Source organism: Geotrypetes seraphini, chromosome 3 (assembly GCF_902459505.1).
Source record: "Geotrypetes seraphini chromosome 3, aGeoSer1.1, whole genome shotgun sequence".
Lineage (NCBI taxonomy): Eukaryota > Metazoa > Chordata > Amphibia > Gymnophiona > Dermophiidae > Geotrypetes > Geotrypetes seraphini.
Window position 1 is genome coordinate 104,109,060 of NC_047086.1, and position 17,118 is coordinate 104,126,177.

The 17,118-nt window shown below is 43.3% G+C and overlaps 1 protein-coding gene across 15 annotated transcripts in view; it reads right to left on the reverse strand.

Moving 5' to 3' along the window:
• The window catches only part of PUM2 (pumilio RNA binding family member 2), a 315,445-nt gene that overhangs the window by 13,784 nt on the left and 284,543 nt on the right, over nucleotides 1-17,118 (reverse strand). For all 15 annotated transcript variants that reach the window (XM_033938769.1, XM_033938776.1, XM_033938772.1 and 12 more), the window contains 2 exons: nucleotides 14,802-14,927; nucleotides 2,047-2,168 (listed from right to left, as the gene is read on the reverse strand). In XM_033938769.1, coding sequence (XP_033794660.1) covers nucleotides 2,047-2,168; nucleotides 14,802-14,927 — 248 coding nt within the window. The remainder of the gene's footprint in view (nucleotides 1-2,046; nucleotides 2,169-14,801; nucleotides 14,928-17,118) is intronic.

Below are 17,118 nucleotides of genomic sequence, written 5' to 3' on the forward strand. Positions count from 1 at the left end.
CCATGTGCCTATCCCATGCTTTCTTGAATTCAGATTTAGTCTTTGTCTCCATCTCTTCCGGATGTGCCGGAAAAAGATAATCTGTGCTTTTTTTTATTGCTCATAACGGAACACAGGGAGGTGAAAGGTTGTTGAGGGTCCAACGTAACTCACAGAGTGTCCAAAATGACATGTTAAACAGTGGCAGACTTGAAAAGATGGCGCACTAAGGGATCATCACCCTGATAATAGCAGCCACAGCCTCCTGACCTTCGGCCCCAGACAGGGATCCTAAATCATCCAAGGACGCAGCAGATTCTTGAGATAATAAAGGCATGGAAAGGGACTTCCAGTCTTCTCAGTCCTGCTCCGAGTTGTCACTGATGCTTGGAACTGGCTTGTTCTGAGGCAGGGAAGTCTACTTTGAACTGAACTCTCCCTGTACCGATGCTGATGTGCTCACAGGCAGTGCAGTGCTCTCCGGGTCTGTCAAATAGGCTTTCAACAAGAGACTGACAAAGTATGAAAACCCCTGAACAGATGGCCCTCAGGACCCCTGACTGGGGTAGCTGGATCTCTACACACTTGCGGCTTCTGAACAGGATCTCTTTCCCATTGGCTGACTTTTTGGAGGACTCTATGGAAGCTGAACCCAAAGCTCCCATCCCTTCCTTATAAGCCCTGTGGCACATGGAACATGGCCGCACATCTGCCAATAAAGCTGTGCAAAAAAGGATGGATCCGGGGCAGATTGGCCTGAGAATCCATTACAGATGATCCCTGGGCAAAACGAGGGGTTTTGAGGCATAAGGAAGCTTTTGAAAAAAAAAGGATTGATAAAAATCCAAGATGGCCGCCACCAGTAAAATTGTGCCAAAATGGCCCATGGAAGCTTTCCTTAAACACAGAAAATGTAGAAAAATGTTTTAGAGGTGGGGGAATCTAACTCTAACTCCAAAAACCCTTGTATCTACCTTTTTCTGACCCCTCCCTCCTGATTTTTCCTCTAGTGCCTGTCAGCTTGTAGCAGCCTGCCTGCAAGGAAAGGATTTCTGCCTCAGAGATTGCTGGAAATGAATCCACCACTGGAAACCTTCTAGCTGTCAGTCAGGATGACTCTGACCAAGAACTCCAAACCCCCCAAATCTATGCGGTGCATCTGGGGGAGATAATTTGCAGCTGGCTCCTTTATACCCAAATGGTTGTTTACACAGGAACCCCACAGCCTGTGCTCAAGCCTCTGATAAATCAGCAGGCGAGCAAGCTCTCAGGGGAATAGGCTCTGAGCTTTCTATGGATGACAAAGCTGGCTCCACAGGTATTCCAAGAGATTGGCCTACGAGCAGCAGCCCACCCTCAACGGTCTGTGTCCTTTCTCTGGTGGGGTAAGACCAAGAAGGGGACCTCCAGGCACCAAAGCTACACAGGAAAAAGAACCAACGGACAAAAAGACCCCAAAATGATAAAAAAAAAAAAAGCAGAGCAGATCAGAATACACCTACTCAGTTCGCTTGTAGAAGGAAAAACTGAAGAAGGGTGAAGGGGAGGAGTTGAAAGATATGAGTGACACCCTTCTGCAAAGTTTGGGACTATAGGAAGACAACAGCTTCAGTACAGAATCCTATGTCTTTGCAACAGAACTTATCTTTTGTCCAAAGCAGTTTGAAGGAGTAATAATTTGTTTGCAATTAGAAAATACCCCCATTACTCCTGTCCTCTATTATCTTATAGTAATACATCACTGAATCTGGACAGATCTTAGGAAATAAACCTGTTAGTAGGGTAAACTTTGAAATCTATTTCCCTTGAAGCCTGCTCCATTCTTTGAAGGCTACTGATGATTCAGTTTATATTGACAAATAATATATTTTCAAATAAATATGCATTGACGTAAAGGAGGCAGCCATTTAGCAGGCCTCCAGAAATTTTTCTCAGGTCAATATGATTCTCATAGTAATTTTCTAAAATATGTGCAAAAAATAAATACATGAAAATATGAGTCATCTAAGATATAACACAAAGCAAATTCACATAGCTTTTCTTAAATAGAAAATCATTTTCTAATACCTGGCAAATTTGTGCTGACTCAGAGATAAAACTTTCCCTCTTATTTCTGTGACTATTTTGCTTTTGTCTTCAGGGCGGCCATGCTCCAACACATGTTGGATCACATAATTTCCATACTGATCCTAAAAAAAAAAGAAGTTTCTTGGTTATGTATTTTGTTCTTTTCCAGATGTCTCAGCCTAGTTTGAAGACGCAGTTAAGATAGGCCTGAAACATGTAAGAAAAAGAATGTGACAGATCACTGGGAAATGACTAAGTATCATTTCCTTGTCTGATCCACATGTATCTGCCAAGCACCATAAATAGTAATGCTATGTGATACAGTCAAACGTCTGTATGCAAGTAATGCGGCTTACGAGTGTTTTGCAAGACAATCAAAACACTTGAGCAAACTTTAACACGCAAACTGAGTGTTGACTCGATATATGAGCCCCCATCCCAGGAACCGGCTTTGCTTCTCCCTCAAGGCCACCGGCACTGCTACCTCCCTTTGCAACTGAGATCGCCTCCCTCCTCCCCCCACTGACCTTACCATCTGTGCGCCAGTGCTGAAAGTGCCTGCCACTGGTTCTATGCCGGGCTGCTGCGGGGCCTTGAGCATCTGCTTATGCTCAAGGCCTTCTGACTCTCACCCTCTCTGAGATTCTCATGAGAATCTTGGAGAGGGTGAATGCCAGAAGGCCTTGAGCATGCGATGCTCAAGGCTCCGCAGCAGCCCAGCATCAGGCACTTTCAGCACCGGTGCACTGATTAATGCTGGATCTCTCATACTCTGAACATATAATTAGGAATTCTACTTTTATGCAATTACGTATGGAGTTATTTTCCTCTGAAGTTTTGTAAACCACCTTGACATTTCCATGAAAGACGGGACACAAATATTTGAATAACAAATAAATATAAATTTGGTGTTATTTTTCCCTCTTTAGTGTTTTGTATAGAAACAAATCAAATATATATTTTTGGCTTATTTTTCCCCTTCCGAGTCCTACCATTCCCACTTTCCATCAGCTATTCATTAACTCTGATTCTCATTCCTACACTCTATACTGCCTATTCCCCAAACCCTTACCACTTGTTCTCTTAAACCCCAAATTTGCTGTTCACCACAGGATCAGTTGTACAGAGAGAACAAATGGGATGAGAGCAGAGCCAACTGGCTAATAAGAACCTATGTAGCTGAAATGAAATCACTGCAGAAAGAATGCAAAAAAATATGGTACAAGGCATTGGGAAGAATGTGTAATGTGTGGTCATAAGAGTATTGAGAGACAGTGGTGGGTTTATTCAATAAATACCTACTTTAAAAAACAAACAAACAAAATCTGGTGTTTATTAGTTAAAACCCAAAATATGATGGCCTAACTGTAGACAGCTAATTGCAGGCTATGAGATCTAAGATTTTTTGTACATTTTTTTCAGATTGTCATTCATGTTTTTTCATTCTCTCACCTTATCTTATTAACAATACATTTTATTCAGACTTTATATATTGCTGTGCCTTTCTAAAGGACAGATGTGTAAAAGAAACACACTTGTTACATTTTTTAATTAACATTTCAATTTCATATATTCACTTAACACTGAAAATTGTGAAGTAGTTGGAAATTTACACAGATGATTATTTGCTAATAAAATGTAATGGGAGGATTCTGTAATATACTAAAAGCCCTAATGCATTTTTTGGAGTTAAAATTATAAGATCTTGTCTTATTTTTGGGGAGTCATTTTTTTTCATGTACAAATCATCTCTCCCTTCCTCTCCTCTACCCCAATTCTTCCTCTTTCCATTCTCCCTTCCCCCCATGTGCAGCACCTTTCCTCCCCTCTCATCCATCCCCTTGTGCAGCATCTTTCTATCCCTCCTTCCCATCCCCCTGTGCATAATCCCACCGACCCTCTCACTGTGAGACTGACATACCTCTGAGGCATCCAAAAACAGTGGCGGTGGCGGCGCTCTGAACGGACTGCTTTGTGGCCTTACCTGCCGGGGCCTTCCCTCTGCTGCATCACTGATGATTCTCACCATGGCCATGAGGCTGAAGCAGAAGAAGTCTACTTGAACACGATCTACTGTATGCTCTTGGTTCCTCTCCCTAGTGAATGACATAGGCTACGGCCGTTGTAGTGCCGGAGAAGCCCCTAACCACTTGGCCCAGAGTCTTCTGCAATCGCTGAGAGGGCGTCCAACACCCCTAAACAGGAGAATGATTACAATGGGTTCCCCAGCCCCAAAGGCTGGCATCTGACATCATCACGATCCAGGAGGCAATGCGTAGCGGTACACACACCTGCGGAGTGCTTGAAGAAGACACCAGTGCTTGCTTGCTCAGGCTTCCAGAATCCAAGGTAAAAAGACCTGCAAGGCATCCCTGTGCAGAGCCCAGTGAAAGAGCAAAGCATGCTGATAAGGACGCATGTGCTCCCTTAAGAAACATGAGCACACAGTTTCTGCCTGAGGGCTCCTGGTAAATAGACATAGCCTGCAGCCATGTCAAAGAGAACTCCCAGGTATTCCAGTGACTGTGTGGGTGTCAGATGACAATCCAGTCCACCCGCTCCATTGTGCTCCATCCCTTGGCCAAAATGAGGGAGCTCTGATTAGCCAGTCGTCCAAGTAAGGGTGAACCATCTTTCGCAGGTGCCATTACCAGCCCAAAAGGCAGAGCTGAGAATTGGTAATGCTGTTCCAAACAAAAATTTGCAGTGGGCTGGAAAAATGGGAATGTGCGAGTATGCCTCTGTGAGATCCAGAGAGGGAAGAAACTCTCCTGGGGCCACTGCAGCAATGACCAAATGCATGGTCTCCACGCGAAATGGCTTACCTTGAGAGCCGCATTCACGTGCTGAAGATCCAGAATAGGTCTTCAATCTTGGGAGCCTTCCTTTGGCACGATAAAGCAAATCTAATATCTGCTCTAGCCTGAGAGTTCGGGCGGCACCAGCTAAAATAGCTTGAATATCCAGCAAGTGCTGTACAGTGGCTTGAACCTTGAGCGCTTTGTCTGGGCGACCTAAAGGAGAGTCCCTGAACCAATCTGACAGAGGCCAGGCAAATTCCAGTTTGTAGCCTGACCAAAAAACATCCCAAGATCCTCTGATCGGATGTAATGCGCATCCAGGCGGGAAGAAATGCTGAGAGCCAGCTCCCAATCCAAAGAGGGGCATCCCTCAGCCTGGCAGAGGCCGAAGAACTGAAAGTGGAAGGCTGGGAACACCTGTTGCCAGTATACTGTCGTTAAAAGCCCTGTGAAAATCTCTGTGACATGGCACTTGCTTACAGTCAGGATCGCCGTGAGCCACGAAAATTAAACGACTCAAACCCCTGGAGGGTTCTTGGTCTTACTATCAGGAAGAGTCTTAGGGCAACGAGCCATCACAGAATCCAGAAAGTCGACCAGACCTTTGCCAAACAATAACTGCCCCTGAAAAGACAGTCTAGCCAAAGTAGCCATAGAAGTGGAATCACTAGCCCACTGTCTGATCCAAAGCATGCTGCAGGCAGGGATGGAGTACACTGACACCTTTGCAAAACTCGCATAAGGTCCTATAATGCATCAGCCATATAATCTGTCCCAGCCAAAAGAAGCTGAGGAGGGGGAACCAATGCCTCACTCTCCAGTATGCACAATCGAGGGAGACAGGTGTATGCAACAAAAGACATCACCGAAGAAGCTTTAATGCCTAAAGCAGCTGCGTCAAAGAATTTCCTGAAGATCACATCCACACAGCGGTCCTGCATATCCTTTAACACTACACTACCTTCACTGGGGAGAGAGGTGCATTTAGTCACCTGTGCCACCAAATAATCCACCCTGGACTGATCCAAAGCTGTTGACACTCCTGTGCCAGGGGATACAAGCGTGACATAGCTGTAGCAATTTTCAAAGCACACCTCCAGAAAGTCAAACTGCTTCGAGACCAGAGAAGTGCTTTGAGAAGTGTCGGTCAAAGGATTCAGGCACTGCACCTAAGCATAAGAAAATACATAAAAAAAGCTCTCTAGTCTGGCTTCTTGATGTAGCCACAGCGAAACATAGACTGTGTTGAAGCCAAGGAATATCTCTTCAGATAAATGATCTACTACTTCTTACCTGCAAAGCCATATTATTATTATGCAGTGGAAGCAAGTATGCTCCATTGAAATGTGATGTGATTAAAATCTAAGCATTGTGTCAGCGACGTCGTATCGCTGTTGTGGCGCCCTGCTGAAGAACTTATGAGCACATTGAAATATTTAAAAATGTTTGTTTGAAACAGCTATATATGTTTTTTGAAAATAGCCCAGTACTCTAACAGGGAGAAGGGTTTGTTGTTTTGTTCTAAATTGAAGTTTTACCATTCCTGGAATTTGCATTTCAATTAAAATCCCCTGTTCATTTGGATAATATATCCATCTTTAACATTAACTTTTAACATTCAACTTCCATTTTTCCGCTTTCTTCTCAAAATCTATCTACTTTCTAGACCCCCTGAATCACAATTTGAACCACATACAATATCAATACTTAAAGGTTCAAAGTATGAGTTGTTGCTCTCCTCCTCCTTCCAGCAAACCAAGATTGACTGATAATGTGGGGTGAGGAGGAATGTAGGAACCCCCCCAGCTGCCACTTCTGTCACTTCTGTCACTACCCCCAAAATGGAAAGGAGTTCAATGGGCTTTTATGTCATTGTCTTACACCCATTTTGAAGGCCCTGCTCAGACTACCCTTTTTTTATCCTAATTCTGGTATTCTACACAGGATATATTACCATAAGGAAAAACACAGAAAACATCCCAAAAGTATCATATCTGTTCTCTTCATGGAACGCTTCCACCTTAGAAGTCCTCACTTTTTTAAGCGATCTAGATCTTTTGCCACTAATAACCAACTCTACTCACATCGCTGGCCACACTTTGGATATGGTACTTATCCAAGCCTCCCTCTATAATAACTTCCAAGTCTTCTCAACCATACAAGTTCCTTGGTCAGATCATTTCTTAGTTTCTTTTCAACAACAAACTTTAGATTACTGCCCAAAACTAAAGCCTAAAACAATTACCTCTAGGAATTACAATAAATTGAAAGCTGCTTCTATCCTATCAAACTTTGATCTTATTTTAGAAAATATGTCTAGTCTTACTATCGATGATAAAACTTTAGAATGGAACCAATCTATTACCAAACTTTTAGGCTCACTAGCGCCAGTTACCACCTTTACAATTTCCTCTCGCAAACTTAAAAATCCTTGGTATTCAGCCAATTTGAAATTAATCAAAAAACAATTACGCTCCCTTGAGCGCAAATGGAAGACGGAACAAAACACCTATTAATCTCAATAAGTTTAAGGATCACGCGGCATACTATAAAACTGAAATCAATAGAGCTAAAAAAGAATATTACTCCAAACAAATTAATGTAATGTAATGTAATGTAATGTAATTTATTTCTTATATACCGCTACATCCGTTAGGTTCTAAGCGGTTTACACAAAATATACATTAAGATTAGAAATAAAGAAGGTACTTGAAAAATTCCCTTACTGTCCCGAAGGCTCACAATCTAACTAAAGTACCTGGAGGGTAATAGAGAAGTGAAAAGTAGAGTTAGAGGAAAAATAAAAATAAAATAAACATTTTAACAAGACAGCATTGATCTAAATACTTTGGAAGGTAGAAGAGAGGAGAGAAAGGAATAGAAGCAGAAGGGGGAGCCGTTGAACAGTAGAATTCTGGAGAAATTTAAATGATAGAAATAGAACAAAACAAAGACAAAAGGCAAAACAATAGATAAGATTAAAGATAAATCATAAGCTGGAAAGAAAAATAAAATAAAACTTTGTCTTCAATCCACGATTTCAGCGTCAGTGATGAAGTGGAGCAAGTAAGTTTAGGAGGAGCGATTGACGTTTCCAGAAAGGGCTTCTTCAGGGAAGAGACTTGGCAGACAGTCCCAGGATGCCTATGTCTCCTCCCCTGCGATATTCTCCCATCCATGCATTCCCTCCCAGACACACTGCCCGTGCCCCAGCCGCTCCAAGGAGGCTGTCCCAGATGAGGCCCACGGTGAATGCAGGATTCTCTCCTCTGCGGGAAAGCCGCCCGGAGCCGACAGTCGATCTTCTTAGCGGATTGCATGGGGGGAAGAGTTCACTCTCTTGGTAGGATCGGGTCTGTGTGCTCTCGGTGGTTGTGGCTGGTCTCGTTGCTGCTTAGGTGTAAAAGCAGTTGATCTCCACTGCTGCTGATATTTAAAAGCAGGCAGATTGATCTCTCCAATGGACTGCAGGGGGAGGAGTTCACACTCCTGGCAGGATCGGGTCTGTGGGCTCTTGGTGGTTGCGGTAGGTCTCGCTGCTGCTTGTATGTAAAAGCAGTTGTTTTTCTACTGCTGCTGATATTTAAAGCAGGTAGATTGATCTCTTAAACGGGATATAGGGGGAGGAGCTCACATGCCTGGTTGGATCGGGGCAAGGGCTCCTATTATAGGCTGCTTAGGTGTAAAAGCAGTTGATCTCCTACTTCTGATAATATTTAAAAGCAAGCATATTGATTTTTCCAACGGAATGCTGGGGGAAGAGCTTACTTGTTTGGCTGGATCAGGGCAAAGGGCTCTCGGTAGTGGTGGCTGGTCCTGTTGCTGCTTAGGTGTAAAAAACAGTTGATCTTCCTAGTGGACTGCAGGGGGAGGTGGAGCTCACACTCTTGGCTGGATCGGGTCTGTGGGCTCTTGGTAGTTGCGGATAGTTCCGCTGCTGCTGAGGTGTTAAAGCAGTTGATTTCCCACTGTTGCTGATATTTAAAAGCAGGTAGATTGATCTCTCCAATGGACTGCAGAGGGAGGAGCTCACATGCCTGGCTGGATCGGGGCAAAGGGCTCTTGGTAGTGGTGGCTGGTCCTGCTGCTGCTTAGGTGTAAAAGCAGTTGATTTTCCTAGCGAACTGCAGGGAGGGTGGAGCTCATATTTTTGCAGGACCGGGACTGTGGGTTTTTGGTGGGTTGGTCCTGTTGCTGCTTAGGTGTAAAAGCAATTGATCTCCCACTGCTGCTGATATTTAAAAGCAGGCAGATTGTCCAGGGAGAGGAGCTCTGCACTTAAGAAAGCAAAAAATACTTCTGCACTATTTGCAATAGTCAAATCTCTAACTTCAAAGATAAAAGAAACAAACAAAATTAATCAAACACCATCGGCACAAACCCTTGCTATTTACTTTACAGACAAAGTACAAAGAATCAGGGAGACTTTTTCATAAATTTTTATCCCTAGCAGTGCCAAAGACTTCACTGATTCCACTACTTCTTCTAATTTGTCCTTCTCTAAATGCTCTTGTTTCATTCTCCCAACTTTACAGGAAATACAAAGATGTCTCAACTCACTTAATATAAAAGGGACCAGCTCAGAAGTCATTCCTCCTTTTCTCTTAAAACGATTTTTGTCTATTTTTGGTCCATATATCAAAGATTTGGTCAACTCTAGCCTATCATCGGGTTCCCTACCCAAATCTTGGAAACAATCAATCATTTATCCAATTGTTAAGGATCAAAAATCTAGCATTCAAGACATATCTAATTATTGTCCCATAGCTAATATACCATTTATAGCTAAACTCACTGAAAAAATTGTTTTCTACCAAATTTCCGATTTTATTGAGAAAACAAAAGTCCTACATCCCAATCAAACTGGCTTTTGTCACCACCATTCCACTGAACTCTCTTTGCTAGGTTTAACCACAAAAATACTATGCCATCTTGACCATCACCAGTCAGTTCTGCTTTTCTCCTTAGATCTTTCTTCTGCTTTCGATACCATTGATCATAGCTTATTACTATCCTGTCTTCATGAAATAGGCTAACAGGTCAAATCATGGATTGGTTCACCTCTTACTTTTCAGATAGATCATTCAAGGTTATTTTTAACGATACATCATCCGAGCCTTCTACCACTAAATATGGAATTCCACAAGGCTCTATCCTGTCACCACTACTTTTTAATATCTTTTTGTCCCCTCTTCTGACTGTAGGTCAATCCATCGGCTTCATCACATTTGCTTATGCCGGTGATGTGCAATTAGTTCACCCTACTGACCTTAATAACATCGAGGATGTTGCTTCCATCAACCACAAACTTGAAAAAATCAAATTGTGGTTAGATTCAAATAGGTTGTCCCTCAACATCAATAAATCTAAACTAATGATTTTTCCCTTTAAAGAGGGAATAACTCTTCAGGCTCCCTTGAAATTTAAATCCCTTCCAATTAAAGTCGTACTCACTCTAAAGCTACTAGGAGTCACCTACGAATGCAAATTCTCTTATCACAACCAGATTAGCACGGTGTTCCAGAAATGTTTCCACCGCCTTAGAATGATACGTTCCCTTTCCAAATTATTAGCCTCATCATCTTTGAATACACTACCGTATTTTCGCGGATATAACGCGCGCGTTATACGCGATTTTACCTACCGCGCATACCCCTCGCGCGTTATATGCCTGAGCGCGGTATAGAAAAGTTTTTAAACATAGTTCCCACCCCGCCCGACGCCCGATTCACCCCCCCAGCAGGACCGCTCGCACCCCCACCCCGAACGACCGCTCGCACGCGCTCCCACCCGCATCCACGATCGGAGCAAGAGGGAGCCCAAGCCCTCTTGCCCGGCCGACTCCCCGACGTCCGATACATCCCCCCCCCCCCGAAGGACCGCCGACTTCCCGACAATATCGGGCCAGGAGGGAGCCCAAACCCTCCTGGCCACGGCGACCCCCTACCCCCACCCCGCACTACATTACGGGCAGGAGGGATCCCAGGCCCTCCTGCCCTCGACGCAAACCCCCCTCCCTCCAACGACCGCCCCCCCCCAAGAACCTCCGACCGCCCCCCCCGCCGACCCGCGACCCCCCTGGCCGACCCCCACGACCCCCCCCCCCCCCTTCCCCGTACCTTTGGAAGTTGGCCGGACAGACGGGAGCCAAACCCGCCTGTCCGGCAGGCAGCCAACGAAGGAATGAGGCCGGATTGGCCCATCCGTCCTAAAGCTCCGCCTACTGGTGGGGCATAAGGCGCGTGGGCCAATCAGAATAGGCCCTGGAGCCTTAGGTCCCACCTGGGGGCGCGGCCTGAGACACATGGTCGGGTTTGGCCCATGTGCCTCAGGCCGCGCCCCCAGGTGGGACCTAAGGCTCCAGGGCCTATTCTGATTGGCCCACGCGCCTTAGGCCCCACCAGTAGGCGGAGCTTTAGGACGGATGGGCCAATCCGGCCTCATTCCTTCGTTGGCTGCCTGCCGGACAGGCGGGTTTGGCTCCCGTCTGTCCGGCCAACTTCCAAAGGTACGGGGAAGGGGGGTGGGAGGGTCGGCCAGGGGGGTCGCGGGTCGGCTGGGGGACGGGCGGAGGTTCTTGGGGGGGGGCGGTCGTTGGGGGGGGAGGGGGGTTTGCGTCGAGGGCAGGAGGGCCTGGGATCCCTCCTGCCCGTAATGTAGTGCGGGGTGGGGTTAGGGGGTCGCCGTGGCCAGGAGGGTTTGGGCTCCCTCCTGGCCCGATATTGTTGGGGAGTCGGCGGTCCTTCGGGGTGAGGGTGCGAGTGGTCCTGCCGGGGGGGGGGATGTATCGGACGTTGGGGGGGGGCATCAGGCTTTCAGGATGGGGACAGACCTTCAAGGGGGGACAGGACTTCAAGGGGGGACAGTGCACGGAAGTCAGGGGGGGTGAACGGAGAGTCGGGACAGCGCACGGAAAGTCAGGGCGGGCGAAAGGAGCGTCGGGCATCATGCGCGTTATATGCCTGAGCGCGGTATAGAAAAGTTTTGGTACATATCATCGTGATTTCTGCGCGCTATACCCCTGTGCGCGTTTTACACAGGTGCGCGTTATATCCGCGAAAATACGGTAATCCATTCTTTGGTAATTTCTTGTATAGATTATTGTAATGCCCTCTATAAGAGCATTACTAAAAAGGAACTAAGACGCCTTCAGATAGTACAAAATACTGCTATCAAGATCATTTATCGCGCAAAGAAATATGACCATGTTTCTCCTCTTTTAATCAATGCACATTGGCTGCCCATCGAACATAGAATTAGTTACAAAATTCTACTATTAACTTTTACAACTCACTTAAATAATCAACCAGAGTTTATTGATAGACTCCTAATTCCCTATTATCCCACTAAATCGCTTGGTTCCACATCTCAAAATCTTCTCATTGTACCATCATTAAAACTAATTAATACATTGAGATTTAATAACTTCGCTGTCACTGCACCCTCTCTTTGGAATTCGCTGATTAATCATTTACGGATCGAATCCACGACAAAGCAATTCAAAGTAAAACTAAAAACATTTTTATTTGAAGACGCTTTTGGCTAAAACTGTCCTTTTAGGACTAATCAATTACAGCCTCTACCATTACCTATTGTTTCTTCCCTAAGTGTGCCTTTTCTCAAATATTGTAGTTCCATCCTTCTTTCCCAATTGTGTGCAGTTCGTATATATGTTTTTGTACGTGTCTACTAACCCAACATGGTTTTGTATAATATTTTAACTCTAATTGTTTTGTTCCTTTAAAGAAATTTATTTTTATTATTGTTGTACACCGCCTAGAAATTTGAATAAGCGGTATAAAATTTTTTTTAATAAACTTGAAAATGTACAAGAAACTCTGCCTCATCTCCTTCCAAAAAATATTTCCTGCAACTAAATATAGCAATACCACCAGAAATATATTACTCATAACAAAATAAAATTCCTCTCCTTCTTTAAGAAAAGCATGGCTTCATAGCAATTATTTAGGCAGCAATAAAAAGCATGCCAACCCTCCTTCTGCTGTTCAATCCTGTTGTTTGTCATATTCTTCACAATGAGTTTGAGCTTGTGCTTCTGAATTGTTTATGACTACTAGAAGAGGTGTAGAAAGCAAAGATACCAGGGCATTATAACATTTTCATAAAAAGTAGGAAAAATTATTTTATTTTCAATTTAATGATCGAAATGTGTCCGTTTTGAGAATTTATATTTGCTTTCTATATTTTGCACTATATTTGTTTCTTTTTCTATAGTTGTTACTGAGGTGACATTGCATATTTTAAATTCATCTGCCTTGATATCTTTGAAAAAAACAAACAAACCCAAATATAAATAATTGTGTGCTTTGTGTTTTTTTAATTTTGTGGTTACCATTATATATTAGTAAGATTATATTGCGTGTGTATATGAACAATGAATGGAAGAAATTGCATTACAATTAGTACTATTATTGGGGTGGAATCTGGGGCAGAGCCAGGGCGGGTATGGGGCGGAGCTTGGGTTTGGGTATTTGACTTAAAGAAGTTGAGAAATACTGCTGTAGAGTATACAGTACATATTCAGATCTTCCAGTCTCATCTTGTACATCTTTTGGCACAAGCCCCATTATCATTTTTGTTGCTTTTCTCTGAACTGCTTTCAAGTCGTTACACATCCTGAGCCAGATATAACCTCCAAAACTAAACACAGTATTCCAGGTGGGGCCTCACCAATGACCTGTACAAGTCCTCCTTTCTTCTGCTGGTTATGCCTCTTTCTATAAAGCCCAGCATCCTTCTGGCTAGAGCCGCCGCTTTGTCATACTGTTTTGCTGCCTTGAAATCCTCAGACACTATCACCCCAAGGTCCCTCTCCCCATCTGTGCATATTAGCCTATCACCTCTCAGCACATACGATTCCCTCTGATTTCTGCTTACCAATAGCATCACTCTGTACTTCTTTGCAATGAATTTCTGTTGCCAAACATTAGACCATTCTTCTAACTTTCGCAAATCCTTTTTCATATTTTCCACTCTCTCTGGGGTATCCACTCCGTTACAAATCTTGATGTCATCCTCAAAAAGCAAACCTTCCCTCTAACCCTTTAGCAATGTCACTCACATATATTTTGAACAGAATCAGACCCAACACTGATCCTTGTGGCACTCCACTATTCACCGTTCCTTCCTCTGAGCAAATTCCATTAACCACCACCCTCTGGCATCACTTTAGGTCCTAAATTCTGGCAAGCCGGCTCACCTTGCAGGTAGTGATGTAATTTGCTTTTGAGATATTTAATAAATAGTTTATTCAAGAGCCTATTCATCTCGTTGAGAGCATTTTGCCACGTGTTCCACCACGTCCCCTTCGATCTGCAGAACAATTGGAGTTACAAATTCCTTCTGTGAGGCTGAAACTGACAGTGTCTAGGGAAAGTATTATTGTATATGGCCTAGGGAATGGAAAAATCTTCCTGAGTATATTCAGCAGCAGCAGAATATACAAAACTTTTGAAAAACTGTTGAAGCGGCATCTTTTCTGCCAGAAGAAATATAAGGTCTGAGACTATATTATTAATGAAAAGGAGAAGATGATAGTAAGGTGCCTGTTAATTTTATGGTTTGCATTTCTTGTTTAGTATTATGAGAGTATTTATTGTTGATGGTGTATGTATTTTGTATGTAAGTTTGTAACTTGCCTTACGTAAGGGTGGGATATAAATTAATAAACAAACAAACCATTTCAAAGGCTTTGCTGAAATCTAAGTAAATTGCATCTAGTGCACAACCTCAATCCAATTCATGAGTACTCTTGATAAATTATCAGTTGAAACATTCCCCCTATAAGATGATTGGTTTTGGGTAAAATCACCTCAGCAATTCAGCTTCTTTACCTCAATAAAAGTTAGTGTGTTAAGTGTAACAAATTTAATTTCTGTCACAAACAGGGGTAAAGAAAGTAGACAAAATGAATAGTTTTGAAGGATCAAATACCTGAACTAACTGTTCTGTGTGTTGGTGTAGTTCTTCTAAGATAGGCAAAGTCTGCTCAGCAGTACAGTGCTCCAGAATACGCTGTATCACTCTACAGCCATATGGATGTGTTGACAGCACAAATACCTTAAAAAGAAAAAAAATCTAATTAGAATTTCCTGGAAATTGATATAGGAAAATAACAGCTGGATAGTCCAGAGAAATGGCATATTAAATTCCACATGTTTTTAGAAATACTCATAATAACGAGATATTAACTGTACATCTATAATTAGGTACTCAGAGAGCACCTGATAAGAACCTATTCTATGAAGGAATGTATGTGTCTACTTTCCTTTACTGAATACTAGTGATAAAGGAAAGCTATGCAATTATAATTCAGACGTGAGCACTTACAACCACGATAGAGCTGTCATGAACACTTATGTTCCAGTGATACATGGGTAATTTGCAGTATAAGTTATATACATAACTTTGCATCCTGCCCATGCATCCACTCAGACACAGCCCCCAAAATTAGTGGGTGAGATTTTTTCAAAAAAACTAAAAATAAACTAGTTGATTATACTCTTTGAAGTAAAGACAACTTCACTTAGTGTTCAGATAATAGTACAGTCAAACCTCAGTTTGCAAGTAACACGGTTTGCGAGTGTTTTGCAAGACGAGCAAAACATTCTCGCAAATCATGACTTACAAACCAAGCGTTGACTCGATTTGCGAGCCCACCCCCCCTGAGAACCGGCATCGCTCCCCCACGCCCGCCCCCTCCCCCCCGCTGGAACCGGTATTCTCCGCCCGCCCAAACAGAAGCCCTTACCCCATCTGGCACCGGCATGCAGCACCAACCCACAGGACATGCCGGTGAACGAAGATCCTGCCTCTTGTTTGGGCTGGGTCTTGAGCATCTGCACATGCTCAAGGCTTCTAGCTCTCGCTCTCTCCAAGATGCTCAAGGCCCAGCCCAGGCAAGAGGCAGGATCTTCGTTTACCGGCACATCCTGTGGGTTGGTGCTGCATACCGGTGCCCGATGGAATAAGGGCTTCTGTTTGGGCGGGGGATGCCGGTTTGCGGGAGGTGATGGTGGAGGGTGGGAGCGATGCCGGTTCTCGGGGGGAGGTGAAGTGGAGCAGCGCCGGTGGCCTCGGGGAGGGGGGGGGAACAAATCAAGCAAGTTTCCCTTACTTCCTATGGGGAAACTTGTTTTGATATATGAGCAATTTGGTTTACGAGCATGCTTATGGAACGAATTATGCTCGTAAACCAAGGTTCCACTGTATATGTACAAGATCCTTTATCTGAAATCCTTAGGACCAGGCACATTTCAGTTTTTGGAATGGTAATGTTAAGTCAGAAAAAGACAGGCCATAAAAGCATAAAATTGCTACCAAACTTTTTATTTTAAAATAAGGCAAACATTAAACAATTCAAGCACAAACACAAATTATGGTACTGGACCTTCAAACATAAATGAAGCTTTAACATGCATCATCTTTAGTCACACTTAGCCAAAAGTGTCTAACATGCATCATCTTCTGTCTGTACTCTGCTATCTGATGATGGTGTAGGAACAGTGGCAGTCTTTTTAAAGACTTCTTCCAGTGTCACCTAATTAATAAAGGTTTCTGTTTCCGTAATCTCTCTCTGATTAAGTAGACTGTTATAATCGCAAGCTTACTGATAAATGCATGTTGTTTCATGTCAGCAATTTAACTGGTCACACATTTTCACCATATCATCAATAGAGATTTTTTCTGTGATGTTCACAAGGTCTTCATCATCACTACTATCCTCAAGATTTTCTTTTGTTTAACACCATTTCAGTAATCTCACCATCACTGGTTCATTTTTGTCAATACTAAGCACTTCATTAATATCAGCTGCCTCTAACTTATTAACATTTTCAGATGATAGACTTCTGGCATAAGCTATGAGGTTTGATATCATCAGCATTCCATCATTGCCTTGGAAACCTTCAAAGCTATCCTCTACAGATTAATTTTCATCAAACATTGTTGATGGCCAAAGTTAATGCTGAACATTTTTAAATGCTGATTTAGTTCCATTTTTCCAGGCATTAGGAAGTGCATAAATGTCATCCTTAAATCTGAACTCCTTGAGAGTCTTAAATTCTTATGCCTCTGTTAATTGCATCAAGCATGCAATTCTTTACACTTCGTCTTCATAGAATGTAAAATTCCTTGTTCACAAGGCTATTGTGAGGAGTTCACATTAGGTGAGAGGTAAATAGCAGAAACATTATTTTTCACAATAAGTGCTTGAGGTGGATATGCAGAGCAGTTGTCTATAACCAGTAAA